Genomic DNA, 25,320 nt, shown 5'->3' with positions numbered 1-25,320 from the left:
TATTTATTTCTTTTCTTTCCCCCCCTCCCCCCCGCCAACTTCTCGGGGATTCCCTGTCGGTGCTGTGTGATTGGCTGTGAGAGCCATTAATCTGGCTAAGGTAGAAATAAACTGATCCCCTTTCTCTTTCTCCTCCTCCTCCTCGTCTTCCCCCTGCACCTCTGTGAGGCACATATAACACTGTGTGCAGATTAGACCCTGCTAACTGACAGTAATAACCCTGACAGCCTGAGTCAAAACAGCTGAATTGACTCCTACAGGTGTGATGAATAGAGATCTGTTTTACCTGGAAATGGAGCTATTTTGATATCCAGGCTTACATGGCACAAACTCTGCCACAGATTTTTTTTTAAAAATGCAGGGAAATGTCTGATACACTGAAATGCTGCTATTTACGAAATTTATAAAAAATATATTGTTAAGATGTTGTTTCACGGCTGTGAAAGCTAAATAGAGTGTTTCATTAGGCGTAACTGGGCTGGCTTATCAAGACCCAAAACCTTTGTGTTACTGACTGGAATGTGTCCTTCGCACAGGGTTTCAGAAACTGTCATGTGTAAAAAGATGGCGTTGAATGCTTGGCTGCTTTCTTACCCCAAATTCACAAATGGTGTGAGACTTTAGCAGCGTTAAAAACGCTCCTGAGCCATCCTTTCCGTTTAATATACACTGACTCTGATTTCTGTTATAAACATCACTGTCTTTGGAACTAACTTTGCTGTCAGCAGTACAGCTCCTGAATAAAGGCAGAAAGACAAGCTGTCTTTTTCAGGGTAAACAATGTCAGAATTTCAATGAATAAAAATAGTTTGAGTATGCAGGACCAAAACAACATTTTTGCGGAATTTAGTGATTCATTTATTTCATTTCCCCTGCCCTCTGTAGCTTTAAGGCGCAGGTATACTTCATCAGAACTGCTTGTCAGATGGTTGAAGAGCTTTAGAAAAACCCCCTTGCCCGCACCTTTCCAAGGTCAGCACCGTGGAGGCTGCACCTGACAATTTAGGCAACTTCCTGAAACCGCACGTGACGTCCTAAATTTGCAAGTCATGTGCACGTCTCTCTGAATCAATGTGGAATGTTATATGTATTAAGGTGGAATCATTTCTGTCCATGAGAGAGGTCAGTAACGCTCCATAAAGGCTTATAATATGTGGCTGATGTGGACTGCCCTTTAGCCTCCATAGTTTCCCTACTCTTCAATATAAATCAATCCAAATTTTAGACCATTTTATTAGTTCTTGTGTGTCTGTCTTTTTTTTTTTTTTTTTTTTTTTTTTAAACAAAATTAAACACTAATGCATTTGAGAGGTTTGGCTTGTTTTTTGTTTTTTTTAATAGGAAAATGGCTTTGGAGAAAAAAGATTTTATATAATTAAAAGTGGGTTGTGAAGAAAGAATCATATTAGTTTTGCTTCTAAAAATATGAGTATTGTATCTGCACTGATATCAAAAAAATTCAAATGATATCCAGGCCTGATTAGGGGTTTTTGAGGTCATCAGCAAGCTCATTATTTCAGATATGCAGGTTTAATTTGACAGAAAATAGGTGATTATTTTTGTAAGGACCTGCAGTGATTTGTATAGACACATTTGTTTTCATCTGCCTCGAAACATGTTTGAATACAGATCCAACAGCAGCTGAGGGGTAAGCACCATTTAGCTACTTTAGTTGCATTCGCGCAGAGCCAGCCAGACATCACCTCATCCAGAGTACAGATGGGTCTGTTTGAGCCAGGTGCTAAAAACCCAGCGTCTGTTAGGCTGCCGTTGAGGTGGGAATAAAGGAGTACAGGAGGCTCAGCGCCTGCTGGAAGGCGCAGGTAGGAAAGCAACAGTCAGCTTGAGAAAAGGGCTGTGGATCAGAGGTGGAGGAGGAGGGGAAAAAAAAGAAAAGAAAAGAAAAGAAACACAGGCAGCAATAGTGGAACTAGCTGAGCAGGTCGAGCTTGTTCCTGGTTTGTTTTCACCCTGGCTGCTGGATAGACATGCACAGTTTAACTGCTGAGTATTTACCACACTGTCAGTTCCCCAGAACTGTTGTCGTCCTCTCTGAAATCTCTTTGCATGTTTAAAGTTTAGGTATGTATTGTATGCTAATCTAGAGCAACTAACAATGAACGCAACACAATAAGTACTACAACTGGGAAGTGCACGTTTTTTTTGGTCTTTAGCTCTGTGACCTAATAATGTACAAGCCATTTCTAGGAAAGGAAATTAACTAAGGAGCAGGAGAGGAAGAAGGACGCTTTTTGCGCTGTTCTTTGTCAAATGCGTCACATTATTGACCTACCCTATAATGAATAACCACCTTAAAGGGGCACTCCGCCGATTTTACACATGTACTACTTGTTGTGAGAAGTACAGCCCAGCCTGTAGAAACAGTTGTATAATGTCCTCTGTGGCTCTGCATGGAACTTTCCAAAGTCTGAAAAAAATAAATCAACCTGATGATGTCCTCAAGGTTATCTCAGCTTCAGTTTGACACTTACATTTATTTTTTTTAAACTAAAGGTCTGTGTTACAGGTTTAAGGTCTGAAAGAAGTAGGCCTTTAGGAGGCACAGAAGGTGTATGAGGACAAATCATGTCTTATTGGAGTTTGTGTGTTTTGAAGATTTTTTTTTTTTTTTTAATCGGCCTCTCACAAGTCACATATCTTTATGGAAGTGCAGTACTAGATTGCTGGAGTGCTCCTTTAATGACCAAACTAGCTATTCACACTCCATGCTGCTCAGGTTTTTCAGTCTGATAATCTCAAGTCACAGTTGAGTGAAGAAACATTCTTCAAGGGAGCTTCATGTTAGCAGCACTGATGCCATTCTGTTCAGGCTAGAAATTGTTGTAGTGAGTCCAATGCCCATATCTTGGACAAAGAATTATGATAGTCTTTTGGCGTCAAAGTGGGCACAGCCACAACGGCCCACCTCCTCCACTGTGGCTCCAGAAGAAGTGAAGCAGGCGAGAGTCTTTGCTGTCACCGTCAGGCTTTCATGCTCCCTGGAAGTGACACTTCCTCTTCATGTCAACCCAAGGGAATGGGAATAACTACCAGACCACCACCAACCTCCTACCCTCCCTCCCATCATGCCCCTTCTCGCTCTCGCTCTCTCTCTCTCTCTTTTTTTTTTTTTTTTTTTTTTTTTAAATCTCCTTGTCCTCTCCCAGGTCTTTTGTACACCCTTTCTCCACTGTGGAGCTAATCCCACTCAGGACCGCCCACTGGTTGTGGTGCTCCTCTTTTCTGTTGTGTCTGAATGTGCTCCAGACTTGAGAGGAAGGTCACATGTTGGTCACACACTCGCGCTTGAGTTTGTTTTTCTGTCCTCCATCCTCCTATTCCTCTCGTTCCTCTTGCCGTCCCGAATAAGAGGCTTCATCTTGAGTGGTTTTGTCTTGGAAGAAGAGCCAAGGATTTAAGCTGTGTACTTTATATGTATCAGGGTTGTATATTTTCCTATTAACAATGGTGTAATGCAGTTGACACAGCATTTGTATTTATTCCTTCTGTAATTTCACAATCGCTCACAAGGCCTCTGGCAGGAGTATTTTTAATGTTGAAGGGTATATGTTCTAGCTTTTCTGTCATCTGTCTTTTGATTTGTTGGTGGTTTTACTTTGACGATCATCAACTGGAGGTCCTTAGTTTGGTACCAGTATTCCCACCTTGTAGTTTTTCACTAGATCACTGCCTGTTAGGACCCCACCCTTGCAAGAATTCAGTCTTACCCAGTGCATTTGCAAAGCTCAGAGACCACCCACTTCACAACAACAGAACCCCCCCTCCTTAATGACCTTTAATATTATGTGCCAAGCCTCCTGATCTAGAACCGAGGGATCTTCCAGTCTTGATCAACTCTGAGCCCCCCCCCCTCCTCCTGCAACCCCCGTTCCCTGCTCAGCCCAGCCCAGCTCTGCTCTCCTGCGGCAGCTAAGCTTGTTTTTGCGACATAGCTCTGGAGCAATCAGCCTGACAAGGCCGGCCCCTTTTTTTCCTCTCCTACCCAGCCCAACCCCCCTCCCTGCCTTTTTCAATATTACACTCTGTTTTTTGCTGCATTTTTCTCTTTCTGTTTTTATGGAGATATATAAATATATTTTACTCTCTCTGCCTCTCTCTCGTTCCTCTTTCTGTCTAAATTCTCGTTTTCTCTTTCCCTCGCCTGCGCCCTCCTCCTCTTCCCTTCCTCGTTCTCTCTCTTCTCTCAGTAAATCAGCTTTCATAAGGCTGTGCAGCGCAGCCTTGTTTTGCGAAGCTCTGACGCTGACAGTATTCAGAGTCCGGGGCCAGTTTCCTGTTGCTATTCTGGGGCCCTTGCTTCCTGTGTAGGCATGTCTTATTCAGATTCCAGGGTGCCTCTCACTCGATCTCACCCCCTCCCTCCTCCCAGCTTGTCTGTTTCTCTCCCCTGCTCCCTCTCTATCTCACCCCTTTCTTTCCTCTATGTGATTTTTAATTAATGTACTTGAGAAAATTCAATCTGCTGACAAAGTGTGTTGTTTTGCATTTGCTTCAGTGAATTGTTTCTCAGCCTGCAAAAAAAAAAAAAAAAAATCCCAAGCCCTGTTTTGCTCTTGTGAGCTCACACACACACACAGACACACACACACAGAAAGAACACTCTCCCTCTCCCTTTTGCTCTCCGCTCACTCACACACTCTCACACTCTCCCATGCCCCTCCCCTCTGCCTCCATTTCTGCTGGGCTGAGCTAGTTTTGCAGCACAAAGACTGTGGCTGACTGCAGCACTGTCTGTCCTCTGCTTTCTCCTGCTCTCGCTGGAACAAGCTGCTGAGCCTGGATGGATGAAACTGACCTCACAATGAAATTAACTCTCACTCCATGAAATAACCTCTATATTATGTTTTTCCCCCCCTCTCCCCAGTTAATTCACTGGTGCTATCAGTTGCTTTGGTAGCGCCCTCTAGACACGCTATGTGTGTGACAGTAGGAGGGGAGGGGCGTTGCTGCTCTGGAAAGCAGGCAGACTGGCTGTAGGGGTCTGGAGCCTCCCCACCCAACCAGCCCCTCCAGCCCCCTTGGCCCGCCGTATCCCAGCACCCCTCATCTCAGGCTGGGCAGCTGCCTGCCTCACTTGGGCATCTGTGCGCTGCCCTGGGACACCCTGCAACTATTGTGATCTCTACAAAAGGCCCCCCACGCACACACCATCTCCCCATTATTCACAGCAATCAGACCCCCCCCCCCCCCCCACCACCACAACCACCACCACCCCCTACCCTCCTCCCACCTCCCTGCATCTACTCTGTGTTAGCTACACACAGGCTGCTGCAGTGTTTGTGTGCCTTGCACACCCCCTTTTTTGTTACCCCCACAGAGAAGCTCAATTAGGCAAATGTGGAGCGTTTAAATAAGAACTCCCCACTTATTGATTAAGATTCATAGTTGGCCTTTATTTTCTTTTTGACTGCAAGGCTGTAACACACAGGAACGTTAAAGCTGAACAGTATTGATCAGTGTCAAATGAATTGTGTTTTTTTATTCCTTGGCAGTACGAGACTCTTTTTCTAAATTTTCACCCTTTCATCTTGTACTTTTCAGTCCATGTTGTTATCGGTGGCACGTGGCTGCTGGTGATAAAGTAGCAGTGTAATGGTGATCTCTGGGGAGCCGAAGCTAGCTCGTCTGTGGAGGTAGTAGACATTGTGTCTGTGGCACTGATAGTCCAGACAAGATATCTAATCCCAGCAGGGTGCTCCCAGGCTCCTGAGCATTGAGTCACCCTACTGGTGCTGTCGCATCCACCTCAGTCGTTTGCCCACATTTTGGAGAAATGATAGAACTGTGACGTGTTAATTTCAAACACTGGCCATCTGCTGAGTAGCTCATATCTATACTATGATGTGGACTAACTATAGCTTGCATGGTGCACCTTTAGGGCGTCCTAACTGTGCATGGAGAGTTTCTCGTCAGCCTGTGCTGTATTTGAAACCCTGTAATGGCTGCTGCTGCTGTATGAGGCAGGGGCCTGCCTTGCTTCTCCTCCTTTCTCCAGTTCTTCCCTCATAGTGGGATGGGAGTGCCCCCTTATGGTTGAGCTCAGCCCTGCAAACCTCGAGCTGGGGCTGGAACTGCCTCTCTCCAAGCCTTAGATGGACATCCCAGAAGCCCCCTGTAGCTCGGCACGGCCCCTGGATGTAGGTGGGACCCATGGGCAGGTGGCTGAGGTGTGAACAACACCCACCTGTCAGTCTTCATATTCACCATCTGTACGTTTCCTGCTGTAACCCCACGGTAATGCAGCATGGAGTCAGTACAGGTGCTTTCATAGAACACACGGGCTTAATTTTATTTTGTCTGAGCGCCTACAATCTATCCGTCATCTGTCTGTGACAGATAGAAGCGCTCAGATCGCGGCGTGGAGATAATGTGCTTCTGGGCTCAGTTAAGTCAAGTCAGCATGTTCACAGACTGAGCTGAGAGAAAGAGAAGAGAAACCTCTCTATAAAACGTGCAGAGAAAATTTCACTTGATCTTATGCTTTAAAGGGAAGAGATGACTTTTCCCATGACCCCATTCGGATATCAAAAGCCCACTTTTGCCCTGAATGAGTGGTAGACACGCCGCGCTGAAGTGTTCTCGCCGACAAGCTCGTCAACTTATAAACATAAACATTAGGGACTCAGCAAAGACAGCAATGAAGTTCAAGGTTTTACTGCCTTGTGTTTGTCCACTCCACATGTATATGTGTGTGCGTGTCTCCCTGGCCTCCTCGGCGCGAAAGGCCCGGAGGCCGAGTGTGTAATTAAAGCGGTGGCGGTGGTGGAGCAGGAGCGGGGGGTGGGGGGCGGCACAGCTTTGGGGCGTCTGCGTTTCCTGTAACAATGACGGGCTTCTTCTTTTGTAGTAGCTGACTGCACTGTGACCCTGCCAGGCACGCAGGGAGGCCGCAGAGAGAGGGAGAGAGAGACAGAGAGACAGACCGAGGGATGGCAGCAACAGGGGGGAGGGACTGTGTCGACTCTAATGTGTCAACCACGTGGATCACAGTAACCATGGCAGCCCTTGAGATGCAGCCAGTGTTTTTTTTCCCCTCCCCTCCTATTTCTGCAACCCCCCCCCCCCCCCCCCCCCCCCCCCTCTTACTCTCTCTTCCTCAGATATCACCTCACCACAGAGAATGTGTGAGCATGCAAGTCTGGAGTGAGTGAGCTTTTTTCTTTTTCTTTTTCTGTTCTGTTTTTTTTCCGGTATATTGTGTTCTGTTTCATCATCTGGAGGCCTGAGAACAAGGAACCCTGGCAGCCAGGCGGCTGGTGAAACCCTGAGGTCTGAGAACGCCAGAGAAGAGTGGGTCAGGCAGAGTGTGTGACTGAGGGATGAACTCTGGCCCCCTCCCCTCCTCTCCCTCCTTACCACCACCACCACCAGATCTAGTTACACTACTGGCCAGGGTCACACATTCCAGATACGTTTCATTATCTCAGGGCCGCTACGCAACCTCTTTCCTCCCACTTTCTGTTTCTCATAACCTACAAAAAAAAAAAAAAGGAAAATCGGCTGGCATGGCAGACTAATGGCTCTGGTCGGGCTTGATTGATTCAGTGAAGTAATCTGCAAATGGAATACATTAGGACGGCAGAGAGGAGAGCAGAGCAGATGACTCAGAAACAGCACAGGCACACTCAGAAGAGCAGTGGAGAATATGGGAATTGTGGAAAGAGTAAAGACTGTCTGCCATTTTCCACATTTGCGAACAATAATTGGATCAGAGGACATGTGATTGAATTGTTTTAGTATTTTTTAAAATAAATTTTCACCGTATAAATCTGTCCTTCTGCCTCTCTTCAACCCTCAAACATGATGAAGACTGTTCTGCAGTGCTCAGCTCTGAAGTTCCATGTTAGGCAGTGCTGGGAAAAACACAAAATGGCTGCCATAGAGAGAAGCTTCCACAGAAAGAGCTGCAGCTCTCTCCTTCACTCCACAACACAGCTTTTTCCACTCCCTTCATGTGTGTGTCGGGGGGTGGGAAGCATCTTGTGCATTTTTGTGTACACTCATGTTATCAACTGTTACATTTGTCATAAATAATACTGTCGTAACCTTCTTCCTCCGGCTCATAATCCCCCACACTCCCAAGTTAGCCACTCCACCGTCCCTCAACTCTTCTCCAAGCCTGATCCATGTCCTCTTCATCATTTGCCTTCTCATAATGAGCAGGTTGAATAGCAGAGCTTCAGCAGCATCAGTATCACCAGCCGCCCCCCTCCTCCTCTCCTCTCCTCTCCTCCTCCTCCTCCCCCTCCTTCCTCTGCTCTCGCTGTCCGGCTTGTGCAGTCAGCAGAACAGGCTGGTGCTGTGCAGTATTGAGCTGGGAAAAATCAATGACTGCAGAGTGGGAGTAGGTAGGAGCTTGTGTGTGTGTGTGTGTGTGTGTGTGTTTGTGTGTTTGTGTGTGTGTTTGTGTGTTTGTGTGCGTGTGTACACAATGCTTCTGCCTATCCAGGCTGAGGGATGAGAGCTGTCAGTTGTTAGATATTTACAGAATGTTAAAGAGCTCGCCCTCCATGCTGCATATGTGCCTGTATAGCAGGTGAACATGTGAATATTTAGTTTTATCACTTTACTTTTTTTTTTTTTGAGCATTAGGGGCTGTAAACCGTTTGATGTAGTGATAAGGAATATATTTCTTACTGTTGGTTTAAGGATGAACTGTTGAACTGTGTGGTGGAGCTGCAGAAGTAGAAACAACACAGTAGAAATAATATAAATTCTACTTTCAATCATTCAACAAATATCCGCTAAACACATGATCCCTTTTTCTGCTTGCATGATGCACTGAGCGTTGCCTGAAAGTGAAATGGTTGTTGCACCACTACAGGTCACAGAATCTGACCGGTCGCACAATGCACTGCAACATCAGCAGCAGGCCGAGGCCAAGTGCTCGTCTCACGACGTCAGAGTTCCTACTTTAGCATGATGGATAGTAGATAAATGAGTCTGTAATATATAATCTGATTATTTAGTGTCTGGTGGTGAAATTGAATTCATAGAGCCATCCGTTCGAGTTTTTCTCAGAGAAGTTGGTTGTTCTTGGCACTTGTCAGTTGACCTCAGTAACGTACTGATATAGACTGTAGCTGGTAATAGTGAGTGGAGTCTCATTGCTTCTCTGATTTGCTCATTTCTTGTAGATTTTTACTTAACTCATCCTCATTCTGCATAAAGGCCCCTGAGGGCCCCCTGGAGTACCCCAAATCCCACTTTTAAAAGGCATTTTTGTTTGTTTGGTTTTTTTTTTATCAGGATGCATTCTCCTTTTTTATGATTTTTTTTTGGGCTCCTGTTTCTGTCTCATGACTGAAGCGTGTATGTCCTGTGCAGCCGTCCACAGTGACCCCTTGCTGAGATGTGACTTTTGGGCGTAGCTCCAGGAATTGACCCCTGACCTTTTTGCTCTGTGGTCTGGGTCAAAGAGGGGTTGCTGTAGGAGGGTGTTCATTGTGGCCTGGGACACCACTTTGTGTGCTGTGACTCCAAAGCTTTGGGGCAGCTGCCGAGATGGTCATCATAGCAGCGGGCCCAGGGCCTTCAGACCGAGCCCTCTGTCAGATGACCGGTCTTGTGATGTCTGAGTGGAGGTGGGGTGGTGCTGGTTGGGAAGAGGGGGAGATGTAGGTCAGCTGACAATGCTGGCTGCTGGAAAAAGGATCCCGCCATGGTTGTTTAAGCAAGGAATGTCATGCTGTTTGATCTCTGCTCTCCACTCCAGAGCGTTAAGATCTCACCTCTCTGTCTCGTTCACGCAGCATGGCTTTGCCTCGTTCTGACCTGTTTTTATATTTGTGAGCATTAATCAGCCAATGAAACATGTTAAAGTGTGACACTGGTATACAAAAGCCCTCCTGCTGGGTTTTGCATGGTTTCATAGCTGCCACATCTCCTGTGTCAGTCAGACACAAGACCTGGGTTTGTGCAGTCACTGAAGTGAGAGAAAGAGGAAGAGATGTAGGGAGGGCAGAGGGAAACAGGGTGGGGGTGTGTGTGTGTGTTTTGGGGGGGGGATTCTGAATCAGCGTTCTCCTCCTGTCACTCCCTCTGGGGTTCCTCCATCAGGTCACGTCCCAAAAATAGCAACGGGCGCTGTTTCAAGTGCAAAACCGCCAGCTTCGGGGCTGCAGCCAGCCTGCGAGTGTGAGATTTCTATGGGAATAGTTGGCCACCTTCCAATGAGTGCTTTTTTTTTTCCCTCCTCCTCCCTCCCTCCCATTTTTTTTCCCTCCTCCGATGTGACTGGCAGATGAGCTTGCATTTCTGAGCAAGCACATGGGCTCCACGTGAGTGGCCAGTGTGTAAACATTCACCTTCCCACAAACATAATCATCGCCGGCTGCCTTCCTACCTTCCTGCCTGCCTGGCTGTCTTTGTGTCACAGCCAGCGAGCCTCAATAACAACACCACATGGCACCAGAGCCTGTGCCCAGCACCAATTATTTCAACTGCCTCCCAGGATGACTCGCTTCAAATATTTTTTTTTTTTCTCCCTCCCCTCTTTCTCTTTGCAAGCCACACAAACAGAGTTCTCCTTGCCAAGATGGATCATTATCAGCATTATGGGAGTGATGTGGAGTATTTTTAAAAAGGTGGAAGAAGAAGTCATTGTGCCTGAATATGTGCTTGCACTATAATAGGGTGGCAGGCTTGTATATGAGAGAATAACAGACACACCCCGGCGAAGGCAAAGATTGCTGTAACGCATCAGTGACCATTTGGATTTCCACTCAATTGATTTGACTTCACTTGACTTTGATATGATTCTGAAATAAAATGCTCTCACCCTCCTCTTACAAGTATGTGCAGGAAAAAGCCTGAATATGATACTTATTTCTCCTGAATGTGATTCACATTTCTCCAAATGCAGCGGCTGTCTTCTCCAGCTTTTCACATTTTAGAGCCTGAGCCAAACTGGGCTTTATTTACATCCCCGCTTACACACACCGACACACTGACGCACACAGGGAGACTGATTTGCCTTTGATATCGTGTATCGGTTTTTCCAATTATTTTCCCACTCTCCATCATAGTTGCAGCTTCTCCAAAGGGTTGCAGTGGATTAGTTGGTTTGATTGATGGTTTTTTTGTCTTATAAACGTTGATTCTTATAAACCTGTTCCCATCACATTGTCAAACTGTATTACAAACTCTTGAAATGGTGAGTTAGTGTTGCCATAAGTTGATTTGAAGTGTGAATGAATTCCGTGTTAAAATAACACATAAGCCATAAAAAAAGAGAAGTTGTACATCATGCCGTATTTCATGGTTTAACCAAAGAAGAAAAAGAAATGGACTTTTAATATTCAGAGCTCAAACCTCAGTTTTTATGTTTTTATAGTTATCAGAATGTTTGAATATCCAATCTGTTGTTCAGTGAACTTTTTCAGATACATAGAAAATCAAACAATGCCCCTGACATTTTCTTTTTTTTTGAAACGGATGCATCACTATTTAGAAGCAGAGTCCACAGATGGACACCCAAAATGAGTCAAAAAAATTTGATTAACTTCATTTCCCTTACAAAAAAAACCCCCCAATCTTTAACCCATCTTGCTCTCCTTATTCCAGGATCTGTCGGGCTCCATCGACGACCTACCCACCGGTACAGAGGGGGCCCTGAGTCCGGGCGTCAGCACATCGGGGGTCTCAAGCAGTCAGGGCGAGCAAAGCAACCCTGCCCAGTCGCCCTTCTCTCCGCACACCTCGCCCCACTTGCCAGGCATACGCGGGCCCTCGCCATCACCTGTGGGCTCCCCCGCCAGCGTCACCCCCTCCCGCACCGGCCCTCTGTCCCCTGCTGCTGTGCCAGGTAAAGCACTAAGTAAAATAGTAAGAACACAGTTCTGTTGTTGGTCTTCCTTCTGCTCACGTAATGACACATCTAAACCACTTTTTCTTCTGCCAAATCTAATATTATACTTTTACATTTTTATGTGTTATGTTCACTCACAAAAAAACAGTTGAGAATTTTGCTTCATAGTTGTTTATTTATTTAAGGCCTTAAATCTCTGGAAGGCAATATAACCTACATGAGGGAACAACACTCTTATATATTCATGCAAACACAAAATGTATTTTTTTTTGCTGTAATTAGACAAGTTAAAACTGTAACCCTCATGAACATACACAAGAACTAAGAGCAATGGGTCTGGAAACACCCTGTAGCGTTACTCGGGTGTGCCAAATGACAGGACGCAAACCTGCTGACAAAGAACAAATGCTAAATATTTACAGGACAATAACCAAAAGCCACTAATATTATGCAGTATGAAATAACTGAAGGCAGTCATTTTGACTCACCTGCCAAAGGCTGCCGGAGCGTTAAAAAAATATATACTTCCTAAAAATACCTAACCCGGCCACAATAATTTAAATACATTTTTCATAGAAGTGTCACCTTCAGTATATGGAGTCGGATGCTGCGTGAAACATCCAGTAAACAAAACAAGAGACAGATTTAGAGTTTTAATTCAGAAACTGCTCACTCACGAATACAGTGGATCATATTTGTAATTCATGAAGCGGCTTGCCAGATGGGAACATTAAGTTTCTCCTTACATGATGCTTGTAAACCATCCAGATGGCAGAGAAACAGAAGTTACAATGGCACCAACCACTCATGGAGACTGACTGTGGAGAGCATTGTAACTGTGACACTGTCATAGTGTTGATTCGCTTTAGTTTGTTGTCATCTCATGGTCAGCAATTCAAAGTTTAAGACCTTGGCAATGAGATTTCCAACGTTCCCTTAGTAAATTCAAAGTATTTTCATGTTCCTGAGTCCCTGTGTTGTTGCTGTCCTGCAGGTAACCAGATGCCTCCCCGGCCACCCAGCGTCCAGTCAGACAGCATCATGCACTCTTCCATGAACCAGTCAGCCATGGGCCAGGACAGGGGTGAGTGTGGAGACATGCCTCAAGAGGTTCAAATACTCAAATCGGGGAAAAAAAAACCTTTCTAGAGGAACCTCTCATCTGCTCAGTGGCAAATAGTATAAGAATGTGAGCCACATCCTCAGCAGCTTATAGGTGTGATCGTTTGAGTTTGTTCGCGTTCCCCCCCTCCTGCAAACACTCCCGCCGGCTAAATCTTCAAATAAGAATGTGCTTGTAGTCTGCTTACCAGGTCAAATGAGGGTAACAGCAGACAGACACACTGTACTGCTGTGTGTGTGTGTGTGTGTGTGTGTGTGTGTGAGGAAGTAAAGAGCTAGGTTCTTCACACAGTGTGAATCATGTGTTTATATAACAGTACATTTAAGCAGAAGCTGAGTTTTTCTTTTTTTTTTTTTTTTTTACATGAGGTCTGTTACAAATGATGAAGTATCTAATGATGTTCCCTCTCAATCCTCTCCAGTGTACATGCGTAACCCTCAGATGCCTCCATACGGGTCCCCTGGACAACCTGGCTCCGCCTTATCTCCACGCCAGTCTTCAGGAGGCCAGATACATGGTGGGATGGGACCCTATCCTCAGAACAACTCCATGGGAAACTACGGGCCTCAGGGGGGCCAGTATGGCCCACAAGGTGAGAGGCCTGAGGGCAGAAGTGTGGGAGGTGTTGCTTTAAAAGGCTCTCACTGGTTTACAAAGTGTTAGAGGAGCAGGGAGAGTACAGTGTTGAGTGGTGCACTCTACTTGGTCATATCATGCAGAGTTTTGCCCTTTTTTTTTTTCTCCAAATCCTAAAAATATTATGAATGAGTTTACAGTTGTCATCCTGCGACCATCACAGTTTCATACATAGCCCAGATTTTAAAAAAAGGCTTTGAAGTTTCCTCTCACTTCATATATTTATGAAATTATATCACTCCACTTTGAAGTCTCAGCTGGTTTCTGTGGGCTTTGAAAAAGTTCTGCTATGAGTCATGGCAACGAACAGCGAGGGCCAGATAAAGCCTGCTTCATCAGGCTGCTTGTCAGAACAGGCAGCAGCACAGAGGTAAATTTAGAGCTGGACTGCTGAAAGTCTTTATCTCATCAGTGAGAAATGAACCAAAGTTCCTTCACAGATTTCTCTGTTTCAGTTTAAAAAACACAACAGGATGCCGTGAGACAATGTCAACCTGAAATCTAAATTTTCTGTCCATCTGTGACCCTTCCAGGTTACCCCAGGCAACCCGGCTACACAGGGATGCCCAACGCCAACTACCCCAGCGGCCCCGGTATGGGTGGCTCCATGAACCCCATGCCTGGTCAGGGCAGCGGGGCTCCTTACGGAAGCATGCCACCTGGTAGACTAGGCCCGGGCCAGATGGGTGCTCGGCCCTACGGTCCTGGGATGGGCTCTAACATGGGCGGCATGCCTCCTCAGGTGGGGTCGGGGATGTGTCCCCCTCCTGGCATGAACCGGAAGGACGGCGGCCCCACCATGCACCATGGACCCACTAACTCCATACACAACAGGTGGGTGTTTTGCAGCTACTGGCTGCAAAAGGAGCACTTGACTGTCAAGGGTCAGTAAGACTCATTGTATTAAGACTCTTGAGCCTGGAAAGTTTTTTTTTTTTCATCTTTTAGCTGTGTGTGTGTGTGTGTGTGTGTGTGTGTGTGTGTTTTTGCATGCATTTGCTGCTTGTGTGACCATGAAAGATGATTGGTTCTTCCCACGTGCAAGCCGGTGTGCTGTGTGTTTTGGTGCCTGAGTGTGCTGCAGAGTAGATGGCAGCAGACCAAACTTATCTATGAGAGAAAAAAGAAAAAAACATGGAGAGAATGAGAGCAGGAGATGGTCTCTGAGATCACTGAATCACATCCTTCCCCAGCGAGTACGCCAGCTCAGCCTACGGAGACACACCCATGTGGCAGTTGCTAGAATCATATGAAGGAAATTGACGTTTCTTATAGAATAAGTTGAACCCAGTGAACATAAGACAGGGATAAAGCATGTTACAGCATGCTGCATGTTGCTACAGCATCAGAGATCAAGGCATGAAAAGCATGACACTCGTAAATCTTTATTTCTTTGTGTTAATGATTCAGTTTTATCTGATAGTTATGTCTCAGTTTTCTCAGTGTTTCATCTAAACAATCGTTCTCCTCTCTAGGCCACCTGGCTACCCTAACATGTCCCAGGGCATGATGGGAACAGGCTCTCCATATGGCCCTGGCATGAACAGCATGCACGGTATGATGAACCAGGGAGGGCCAGGGCCAGGGCCATACCCAATGGGAGCAAACATGGCCAACAACACCCCTGGTGAGTAAAAGCTACACTGAAACCTTGATCAGGTGGTCATAGCACTTCTGTTGGCTTAGATCTTTTGACCATAAAATAGTTTTATAGACAAAACTCTTATTTTTATGCACTCTTCTTATTACCTCTGAACACCTAGGAATGGCTCCCAGTTCAGAGTTTGGCATGGACAAAATGAACCCTGCCCAGAAGATGAACAACAAAGTGGACGGGACTCCCAAACCTGAATCCAAAAAGGTAAAAGTTCTGAGTCCACATGATGAAATTCTTGTTTCTCATGAGATCTGCTTTTTCCCATCTCATGATTTCTTTCCATCATCTGTTCTGCAGAAGTCGAGCTCTTCCACCATCACCAATGAGAAGATTACTCGTCTGTACGAGCTTGGCCCGGAGCCAGAGAGGAAGATGTGGGTGGACCGATACTTGGCCTTTGCTGAGGAGAAGGCCATGGGCATGAACAACCTGCCCGCTGTGGGCCGCAAGCCTCTCGATCTCTTCAGACTCTATGTGTCCGTCAAAGAGATTGGCGGCCTCACCCAGGTATGCCAGGATTCCACCTAAATTTGATGTGAATATTACAGATCTCACAACAGGCAGCTTTGTAATTCTTATGAGGCTATTTTTTGTGCAGCTTTCTAAGCCTCCTCCTTCCTCTGTCGCCCACCAGGTGAACAAGAACAAGAAGTGGAGGGAGCTGGCCACCAACCTGAACGTAGGCACGTCGAGCAGCGCAGCCAGTTCGCTCAAGAAACAGTACATCCAGTGTTTGTACGCCTTCGAGTGCAAGATCGAGCGAGGCGAGGACCCGCCCCCAGACTTCTTCAACACGGACACCAAAAAGAACCAGCCGAAGATCCAGCCTCCCAGCCCAGGTGAGCGTCTCCATCCTCCTGCGCTTCACCTCCATTTGTTTCATCCTTTAAATAAATTGCACTCATTTTGAATGAATGAAAGCTTATTTCATTTTTCCCTTTCTCCCTTGGGTGCTGCATGGTGTCCATGCAGTTCATCACATTCTCCTTGTTCTGTTTGCCCCCTATCATCTGTCTATAAACTAGCTTATTTTATGGTATTCTATTAATTGCAGTGTTAACAGCCGATCATAGACCATCGTTTGTCATCTCGTGTATGGGGCTGCCATCCTCCATAAATCACTGCTGTTTTGGCGTGCATCGGAGGAGTTGTAAATGACGGCAGTGTGGCAGTATGTCAGAGAAGCGCACTGCATCCTCTGGACACTTCCACCAACACATGTCTTGGGGGAACACTCCCTGGCATTTGCACAGGACGTGATGAAAGACTTGTCCTTTCAGACCCTCCCACCACCACCACGTTGGTTTTTGTGCGAGCAGCGACACAACCAGCATGTCGAATCTTTCAATGAACTCTGGATTTTGAGTATAAGTCAGTGTGTAAACTGGCAGTCAGTCATACCAGAGGTTGTTGGGGCGGGGGTCTCGGGACCATGCTGTCGCCTGGAAGCTGTTTGTATTGGAAGGACTTCTGTGATAGCTGCCAGGAGCAACCGCACCAGGATCGACCACGTGCTGCTTCAGTCTGGCCGAGACCCAGGCTGTCAGACACAGGGCACTGAGTCAGCGCCGGGGTGTTGTTACAGGAGACATCAGGGTGCTTGTCAGCTGGCATCAGCCCTCTAGTTAGTACGAAGGAAGAGCTGGGGTGGGGGTGCAGGGGGGTTGCGAGCGGCAGCATAGGGCGGGAGGTGATTTGGCGATAGCGATGCCCCGTCAGTGGCGTGTCCTCGCTGCCTAGTGCCTGGCCCAGGGCTACAGAGGCAAGGCAACACTCCCTGGAGATTAGTACTGAGCCAGAAATGATGAATGGGGGGAAGAGGCTTGTGTGTGTGTGTGTGTGTGTAAAAGTCACACAATTCCCTCTCTCACTCTGACTCTGTTTCTACCATGCTATGTTTTTTTTCCCATCCTCACGAGACCTCCCCCTCCCCCCCCTTCATCTTTAGTAGAGGGAAATCCTTGCCCAGAGGGAGGAGGGGGGAGAGGAAGAGGAGGGTGAGGCAGTTAATGTGTGTGTACGTGTGAGAGCTACACAGGCGAGGGGGTGATGTGAGAAAATGTGAATAAATGTGACCTGCCAATGACCCCAGTGTTGTGTGTGTATGTGTGTGTGTGTGGCAGTTTAATGAATGGGAACCTGTGAGTCATCAGACTGGCGTGCTAATAGTGAGAAGTCCTGAGCTGAAGTTAAGGATGAGCGCTACTATGTCTATCACACACACACACAACACAAACAAACTATCACTCACTCTCATGCACACACACACAACTTTGCCGTCTCCTGTCTCTACAGGCCAGGCAGTAATCTGTCAGAGTCAGGGTTTAGATCATTGTTTCCTGGTGACTCCGAGAGCCCAGCAGTGGTTGAGAGAGGGGGTGATGGGAAGTGGGGGTGAAGGGGGTTGGCATGCTGTGATGAGCTGGAGGATTCAACATTTTTCGCTGGCTGTGCACTCAAAAGCCAGTCAGCTCGACACAAACTGTGTTTCTCTGTGCAGCACTCAGGAATTTCTTAATGGGATTTAGGATTGCCAAAAGCAGCATGTGTTCCTGAAAGCCCCCAGCAGTTCTTAGCCTATCCACAAGACTATCCCTCCTGACTATCAACTATCAACTCTCGCCTTTATTCCTGGAGTGAGGAGAGGAGGGGAAGGGGAGGGGGCGTTCTGTGAATTCTTTGCGATCTTTGAATTTTACAAACCGGAGGACTTGATAGTTGTTGCCGAGTACTCATTGTGTATATCCTTGTCTTGCAGCTGGATCTGGATCCCTGCAAGGACCCCAAACTCCACAGTCCACCAGTAGTTCAATGGCAGAGGGGGGAGACCTGAAGCCCCCCACCCCAGCATCCACCCCACACACACAAATGCCTCCAATGCCTGGTGTCAGGTATGAATCAGAGGCCGCAATGTTGATGTTAACAAAATCACATGACCAATGAATTTGTGAATAAGTGAGAAAAAGGAATATAATAATGAAAGTAAAATGGTTGGATAAATATTGTGTAGATTATTTATTTGGGGTTTGGTAAAACACTCAGGAATGAAACTGATAAAATATAAAGAACAATAATCTGAATGTCTATGACAGTAGATTTGTTATTGTACATGGACCCCATGATTTTGAGTGTCTTGGAATGTAAGGAGGGAAAAAAATGTTTGGTAATGTTTGGAAAATAAAAAAGGATCTATATGAACCAAATAATTCAACATCAACATTTTACTAACAAGCTTCCTCACCTCCTGTAGGAGTAGCGTGAATCTGCAGGACCCTTTTGCCGATGGCGGAGACCCAGCATTTTCCAGAAGGAACGCCATGACTCCCAACTCTCAAGGCTACCAACCTGGGATGGGTGGCCCAGAGATGATGGGTCGGATGGGTCCCTACGAGACCAACAAGGACCCCTTCGGCGGCATGAGGAAAGGTGAGCGCCAGCCAAACCAGCAAAGCAGATGATGTAGGAGTTCTGTTAGAGCTGAAACCAACAGGATTCTGGGCTTCTCTTTTTTTAAAGCTGGAGAGCAGTTCATGCCACCAGGCCCCAACAGTGGGATGGGAGAACAGTTTAATAGAGGCCCACCAGGCCCCATGGGCAACATGCAGATGGGCCAGAGACAACAGTACCCATACGGATACGACCGAAGGTAAACATACTACATTATTCTCCAAATGGTCAGCATGATTTTAGAATCATATTCATCTGTAAAGCATACATAAACGGGTTACAAAGTCCTTGATGAGCCTGCAATCAGGTCTGTACTATTCCAGTGTCTTTTTTTTATGTCAAGTTAAATCAGCTGATGAGTTTGTTTGTTGGGTTTACAGACAGGAGCCAGGCATGGGCCCTGATGGCAGTATGGGACCAGGAGCTCCTCAGCCCAACATGATGCCTTCTGGAGCCGACACAGGGATGTACTCACCCAGCCGCCCTCCACCACAGCAACGGTCAGTAGCATTCTGTACGAAGACTGGTCTGTATTAGGAGACAGATTGTTCTTTTGAGGCATTTACCAGTGTGATCATGTTAAAAGACAGCAGGATTATCAGCATTTGACTTTTATAAAAAAAACTGTCTGTTCACTCACCGAGAAGAAGAAAAATGGTGTGAACTTTTTTTGTTACTGTTCTCAGGCATGAGTCCTATTCCAATCAGTACCCTGGTCAAGGAGCTCCACCTGGTGGCCCATACCCAAATCAGCAGCCAGGAATGTATCCACAGCAGCAACCGGTGAGAACATTTTGTTCAGTGTTTGCGAAACTCGTATTTCAACTTGATTCCTTCTTGTTTTTTTTTTAGTTATTTCCCTTTTTATGATATTTTTGCTCAATATGGTACAAAGGGTAGACATTCCGATCTGTGCTGGCATTCTGTTGAACAGATTCATATTTTTTTCTTAAAAATCATTGTGTAGAGATACTCAGTTGTTAAGTATAATGCTGAATGTTGTCTGCTGACAGAACTACAAGCGTCCTGTTGACGGAGGGTATGGTCCTCCCGCCAAGCGCCATGAGGGAGAAATGTACAATGTCCCCTACAGTGGTCAGCAGCAGCCGGGACCACAGTCCACAGGGCCCCAGGGTCAACAGGACATGTATAACCAGTATAATGCATATCCTGGAGGGGACCGCAGACCACCAGGCCCACAGAACCAGTTCCCCTTCCCCTTTGGTCGGGACCGAGGACCGTCATCTGCAGGCCCCAACTCCCAGTCTCCAATGCCTCCCCAGATGATGGCAAGCCCCATGCCCTCAGGTCCTGATGGCCCCCAAGGCCCATTGTGGCAGGGCCGCACGGAGATGGGCTACCCTAACTATTCCAACCGACAGGGACCTCCTGTACCAGGCCAGGGCCCTGGCTACCATGGCATGAACCGCTCAGAGGAGATGATGCCGTCAGACCAACGCATGAACCACGAGGGCCAGTGGCCTGGCCATGTCAACCAGCGACAGCCACCATTTGGCCCTGGTGGCTCTGGACCTCCCATGACCAGACCCCTGCCATCCACATACCAGACTTCCCAGAACCACATTCCTCAGGTGTCGAGCCCAGCGCCCATGCCCCGGCCCATGGAAAGCAGGACATCACCCAGCAAGTCCCCCTACATGCATCCGGGCATTAAGGTGCAGAAAGCTGGACCTCCGGTACCTGCCTCCCACATTGGCCAGGCCCCTGTGCAGCAACCCATGATCAGGCGAGATGTGGCCTTCCCTCCAGGCTCTGTTGAGGCCTCCCAACCCCACCTTAAGCCCCGCAGGCGACTCACCATGAAAGACATTGGTACAGAACTTTTATTTCGTGTCTCACTCAGTATTTTGAATAAATATGCATTTGCACTAAACCAAGTACAAACAGTAAATACTGACAAATATTACCACATGCTTGTGGACTGGAAAACATAGTCTTACTGTAACCATAAAATGTTACTGACTCAAAAACTGCTTTTGAGAACAGTTTGACAGGTAAACCAGAGTCTAAAGTTTCTTTAAATGATTGCCCACAGCTTTAATTGCTACTAAAGGTATGTCAGATGATCGTCTGCCTAACCTGAGTTTCCCATTTGATAACTCTTGCTGTTCTTGGGGGAAGTTGTCGGTGACCGATCCTGATCACGTTGGCTCACATGCATTTTGTTTCTGTCTGTTCACAGGCACTCCTGAGGCTTGGAGAGTGATGATGTCTCTAAAGTCAGGCTTACTAGCGGAAAGCACCTGGGCCTTAGACACCATCAACATTCTGCTGTATGATGACAACAGCATTTCTACTTTTAACTTATGCCAGGTAAGTTACACAAAGCCACACCTGTTAAATCTGCTTTAACATAAAAAATGACTTTGCTCGTCATGCTGTCTGTGAGTTCGGATTGTTTTGGTGACTGTCCTCTTTGGTTTCTCAGCTGCCTGGATTCCTGGAGCTGGTGGTAGAGTACTTCAGACGCTGCCTCATTGAGATCTTTGGCATCTTAAAGGAGTACGAAGTAGGGGACCCTGGCCAGCGCACCCTCATAGACCCCAACGCTGCAGAGGACTCTGATGATGAAATTCCAATGCCCGAGGCAGAGGACATGGACACGGACGAAGAGGACGAGGAAGATGAGGAGGTAGAGGAATCAAAGGCTAGTCCCGACACCTCATCACCTGTCCAGGTGAAACAGGAGGAGGAGAGCTCCCAGAAAGACAAGTCTTCAGAAGATGAGGAAGAGGAGAAGGATAGGGAGTCTTCTATCAAGGAACCCAGTACCTCTACCTCAGGGTCCTCCCTGGACCCCAACCTCCACTCGGAAAGGCCCAGGCAGGCTAGCAAGTTCGATAAACTTCCCATCAAGGTGGTGCGGAAGAAGAATCCCTTCCTGGTGAATCACTCATCCAAGCTTGGGCAGCGGCAGAGCTTTGACAGCGGCTTGATACACTGGAGCATTGGTGGGGGTGACACTACCGAACACATCCAGACCCACTTTGAGAGTCGGATGGATCTGCTCAAGCACCGGAAACACACACCAACAGCCACTGAGAGCCGCAAGAAGGTCCAGGTGCTTGACGTGGCAGCAGAAAACCCTGAGAAATCAAAGTCCAATGGGGAGGATAAGCCTCGGCAGCAGCCGTCCCAGTCTTCTGAACCTCAGAAGTCTCCAGTGGAGAAGACCTCTCCTCCTCTTCCCATCGGCGCACCAGTCACTGCCACCATTGATGATGTACTATCTGCCCGCCCAGGGTCGGTCACAGAGGAAGTAGTTCGTGGAGGTGCAGAGGAGCAGAAGGAAAATGGCAAGTATCTGTTCAGCATCAATCCTGACCTCCAGAGCCGCCGCAACGTCAAGATCCTGGAGGACGAGCCACACAGCAAGGATGAAACGCCGCTCAGCACCGTCTCTGACTGGCAGGACTCGCTAGCTCGGCGCTGTATTTGCATTTCCAACATAGTACGCAGCCTCTCCTTCATCCCAGGTAACGACCTGGAGATGTCGAAACACTCAGGCCTCCTGCTGCTGCTGGGCCGCCTGGTGCTGCTCCACCACAGGCACCCCGAACGCAAACAAGCGCCGGTCACCTATGAGAAGGAGGAGGAGGAAGATGAAGGTGTGAGCTGCGAGAGAGACGAGTGGTGGTGGGACTGCCTCGAAGTGTTAAGGGAGAACTGCTTGGTCACTCTGGCAAACATCTCAGGCCAGCTGGACCTTTCCATCTACCCAGAGAGTATATGCCTACCGCTGCTGGATGGCCTGCTCCACTGGGCTGTCTGCCCCTCAGCAGAGGCTCTGGACCCCTTCCCCACGCTTGGACCCCATGGCTCACTTTCCCCCCAGAGACTGGTTCTTGAGACCCTCAGCAAGCTCAGCATCCAGGACAACAACGTCGACCTCATTCTAGCAACGCCACCATTCAGCCGTTTGGAGAAGCTCTACGGCTCGTTGGTGCGCCTGGTCGGTGAGCGCAAGGTGGCCGTCTGCCGGGAGATGGCAGTCGTCCTGTTGGCTAACCTAGCACAGGGCGACAGCCTAGCGGCGCGGGCTATTGCTGTGCAGAAAAGCAGCGTGGGTAACCTGCTAGGCTTTCTGGAGGACAGCCTAGCTGCCACACAGTACCAGCAGAGCCAGAGCTCCCTGCTACAAATGCAGGGCGCACCCCAGTTCGAGCCCACCAGTGTGGACATGATGCGGCGGGCGGCTCGGGCCCTGCATGCCCTGGCTAAGGTAGAGGAAAACCACTCGGAGTTCACTTTGTACGAGTCGCGGCTACTGGACATCTCAGTGTCCCCACTTATGAACTCTCTGGTGTCCCAAGTGATCTGTGACGTACTTTTTCTGATTGGCCAGTCATGACAGCCGTGGGGCGGTTTCAGCTCTGCGTCTTTCCGTTCCCCTCACCCCCTCGTTTTTTTTTTTTGTTTGTTTTTTTTGTGTGCGTGTGTGTGAATGTGTGTACGTCTGTGGTGTGTGAGTGAAGAGAGCAAAACTGACTGTCCTTTTTTTTTTTTTTTTTTTAATTTATGCAAACCCACCTCGGATTCCACTGTCTTTCTACCCCTGCTTCTCACTAAAGGAAGGAATATCATGAAGTAGCTGTGGATTTTAAACGTCTGAAATGGAAAGATACTGGCAAAGAAGAGCAGATTGGGACCCAGGTATAGGACAGAGTGCGCTGCCCTGCGGATCGGACTTGTTTTTTTTTTTTTTTTAATGAAAAGAAAAATCTCCAGAAAAAAGAAAAAAAACTGTAACCAAAGTTGCTGTCTCGTTTACAGTGAGTTTGGGGGATACATGTGCTCGTTTTCTCCCTCTGGGGGTCGGCAGGGAGAAGAGGGCACAGACTAAACAATATTATGGTTCATGTTTGGAGGCTACATAGACTTCACGGACTGTGGTGTGGTATAATTGCTGTAATTTTGGATGCTATATACTCAGCCCCACAGGAACCACATTATTGGCTGTGAACAGACATCTGTCATGGGAGGCCTGTGCAGTAGATTGTAGGACTTTTTCTGTACTGTACACCTTAAAAACTGTAAACATACTGTAATAATACTGTTTCACACTGAGATACGCTGGCTTGGCAGCAAACTGTAGTTTTTAAAAACAGTTTTAGTTAATGTCGAGAGAGAAAACGGCTTTCCCCCCAAAGTATGGTGAACCTACAACACCCCGACCTCTTCTCTTTGTCCCTTGATTGTATGACTTGACCCTTATATTAAAAAGTCACCTCTTTAGGACTGGTCCTCAACTTTAGATGCAGTCCAAGCTGCAGTGTATATATGATGTTGTACATTACACTTCTCTCTCTCTCTTTCTCAACTTCTGTTGCTCTTCACCATTTTTAATCTTTGACGATTACAACTTTCCCTGCATCAAGTACGCCATGCGATTACTTGACACCCACCCTCTCCGTTACTTCAGCGCCTCACCCTGCTCGTATCGCGCTCCAGGGGGTGTTTAGCTGCTGTCCAACGCCACCCCCAACAAACACACGACTTAAAGTTTCAGTTTGTCTCCAGTCTGGGTGTAGAGAATATAACGAAAATCATGTCCGCGGTTCCATTTGAGCTCCTTCATAAATGACAAACTAGACCTTGATGAAGAAACCATTTGAATTTTGTTTATTTTGTTTTTTTTTTTTTTGTTTTTTTTTTCCAGTGATGCGGATTCTGCATATTTGTATTTCAGATGATGTAGCTAAAAACTTGATGTAAATTCCTCTTTTTTCCTTTTTTTGGCTTAATGAATATCATTTATTCAGTATGAAATCTTTATACTATATGTTCCACGTGTTAAGAATAAATGTACATTAAATCTTCGTAAGACGTTTGCTGTGGATTTATTTATTATTCCCCTCGTACGTGGTTGAGGCAGCAGTAAATAAGGTCCTGAATTTTTCATTTGGCTTGCACTGCACTTGCACAGAGACGATTTGATACGTATGAAGCGGCGCGCGGTGTGTTTTGCTGACGAGTCTGATATTTACACATGGATGCAGAGACGCTCAGACCCAGCTCTCTGCAGTACGCTGCTTATCAAATGCACAGCCATGTTTTCCATCCCTGCACCGACTGACTTCTCACCCCGACGCTGTCCTTGTCCCTGGCTCACACGTGCTGATATTTACATATATATTTACATTAGTGGGGAAACATGCAGAGGCCAGGTCTGCGTGATACATGCGGACAAGTTAGGTTTTTTTTTTTTTTTCTGTCCTAGATTATCATCTCAGATCAAATCAAAAACATGCTCATGGAGAGCAATGTTTAATCTGTAAAGCAAAAAAAAAAAAATTACAAGAAGAAACAAATAATCCTTCCCCCAGTAGACAGCATAAAAAAAAGTTTTTAAATATTTATTTCTATTGTTGTCCTCAATGGAGAGATAAATAGCATCCATAAAAAAAACAGCATGAGCTAAATGCGACAGCAACTAATTTTTCAAAGACTCCTGCCACCTCTTGATGTGGTTTTACTTAGTTAAGCTTTATTTAATCAGGAAGTCTCACGGAGATCAAGATCTCTTTTGCGAGAGAGACATGAAAACAGAGTAATCCAAAGTAAAGTCCTCGCTTCCTCTTCACAACATTGACTCTAGGAGGTTCT

General features: G+C 46.8%; 1 protein-coding gene across 1 annotated transcript in view; it reads left to right on the top strand.

Moving 5' to 3' along the window:
• arid1ab (AT rich interactive domain 1Ab (SWI-like)) overlaps positions 1-24,523 on the top strand; it is a 51,625-nt gene extending 27,102 nt beyond the window's left edge. Inside the window, exons 5-20 of the mRNA XM_041052858.1 lie at positions 11,587-11,827; positions 12,825-12,914; positions 13,375-13,545; positions 14,123-14,423; positions 15,065-15,216; positions 15,353-15,450; positions 15,544-15,753; positions 15,881-16,085; positions 18,005-18,137; positions 18,497-18,672; positions 18,763-18,892; positions 19,074-19,193; positions 19,380-19,476; positions 19,707-20,526; positions 20,897-21,027; positions 21,143-24,523. Of these exons, the coding sequence (XP_040908792.1) occupies positions 11,587-11,827; positions 12,825-12,914; positions 13,375-13,545; positions 14,123-14,423; positions 15,065-15,216; positions 15,353-15,450; positions 15,544-15,753; positions 15,881-16,085; positions 18,005-18,137; positions 18,497-18,672; positions 18,763-18,892; positions 19,074-19,193; positions 19,380-19,476; positions 19,707-20,526; positions 20,897-21,027; positions 21,143-23,065 (4,998 nt within the window). The 3' untranslated portion in view covers positions 23,066-24,523. The remainder of the gene's footprint in view (positions 1-11,586; positions 11,828-12,824; positions 12,915-13,374; positions 13,546-14,122; positions 14,424-15,064; positions 15,217-15,352; positions 15,451-15,543; positions 15,754-15,880; positions 16,086-18,004; positions 18,138-18,496; positions 18,673-18,762; positions 18,893-19,073; positions 19,194-19,379; positions 19,477-19,706; positions 20,527-20,896; positions 21,028-21,142) is intronic.
• Positions 24,524-25,320: the final 797 nt, after the last annotated feature.

This window comes from Toxotes jaculatrix, chromosome 13 (assembly GCF_017976425.1).
Source record: "Toxotes jaculatrix isolate fToxJac2 chromosome 13, fToxJac2.pri, whole genome shotgun sequence".
Taxonomy (NCBI): Eukaryota; Metazoa; Chordata; class Actinopteri; family Toxotidae; genus Toxotes; species Toxotes jaculatrix.
This window is presented reverse-complemented; position numbering and strand designations above follow the sequence as displayed.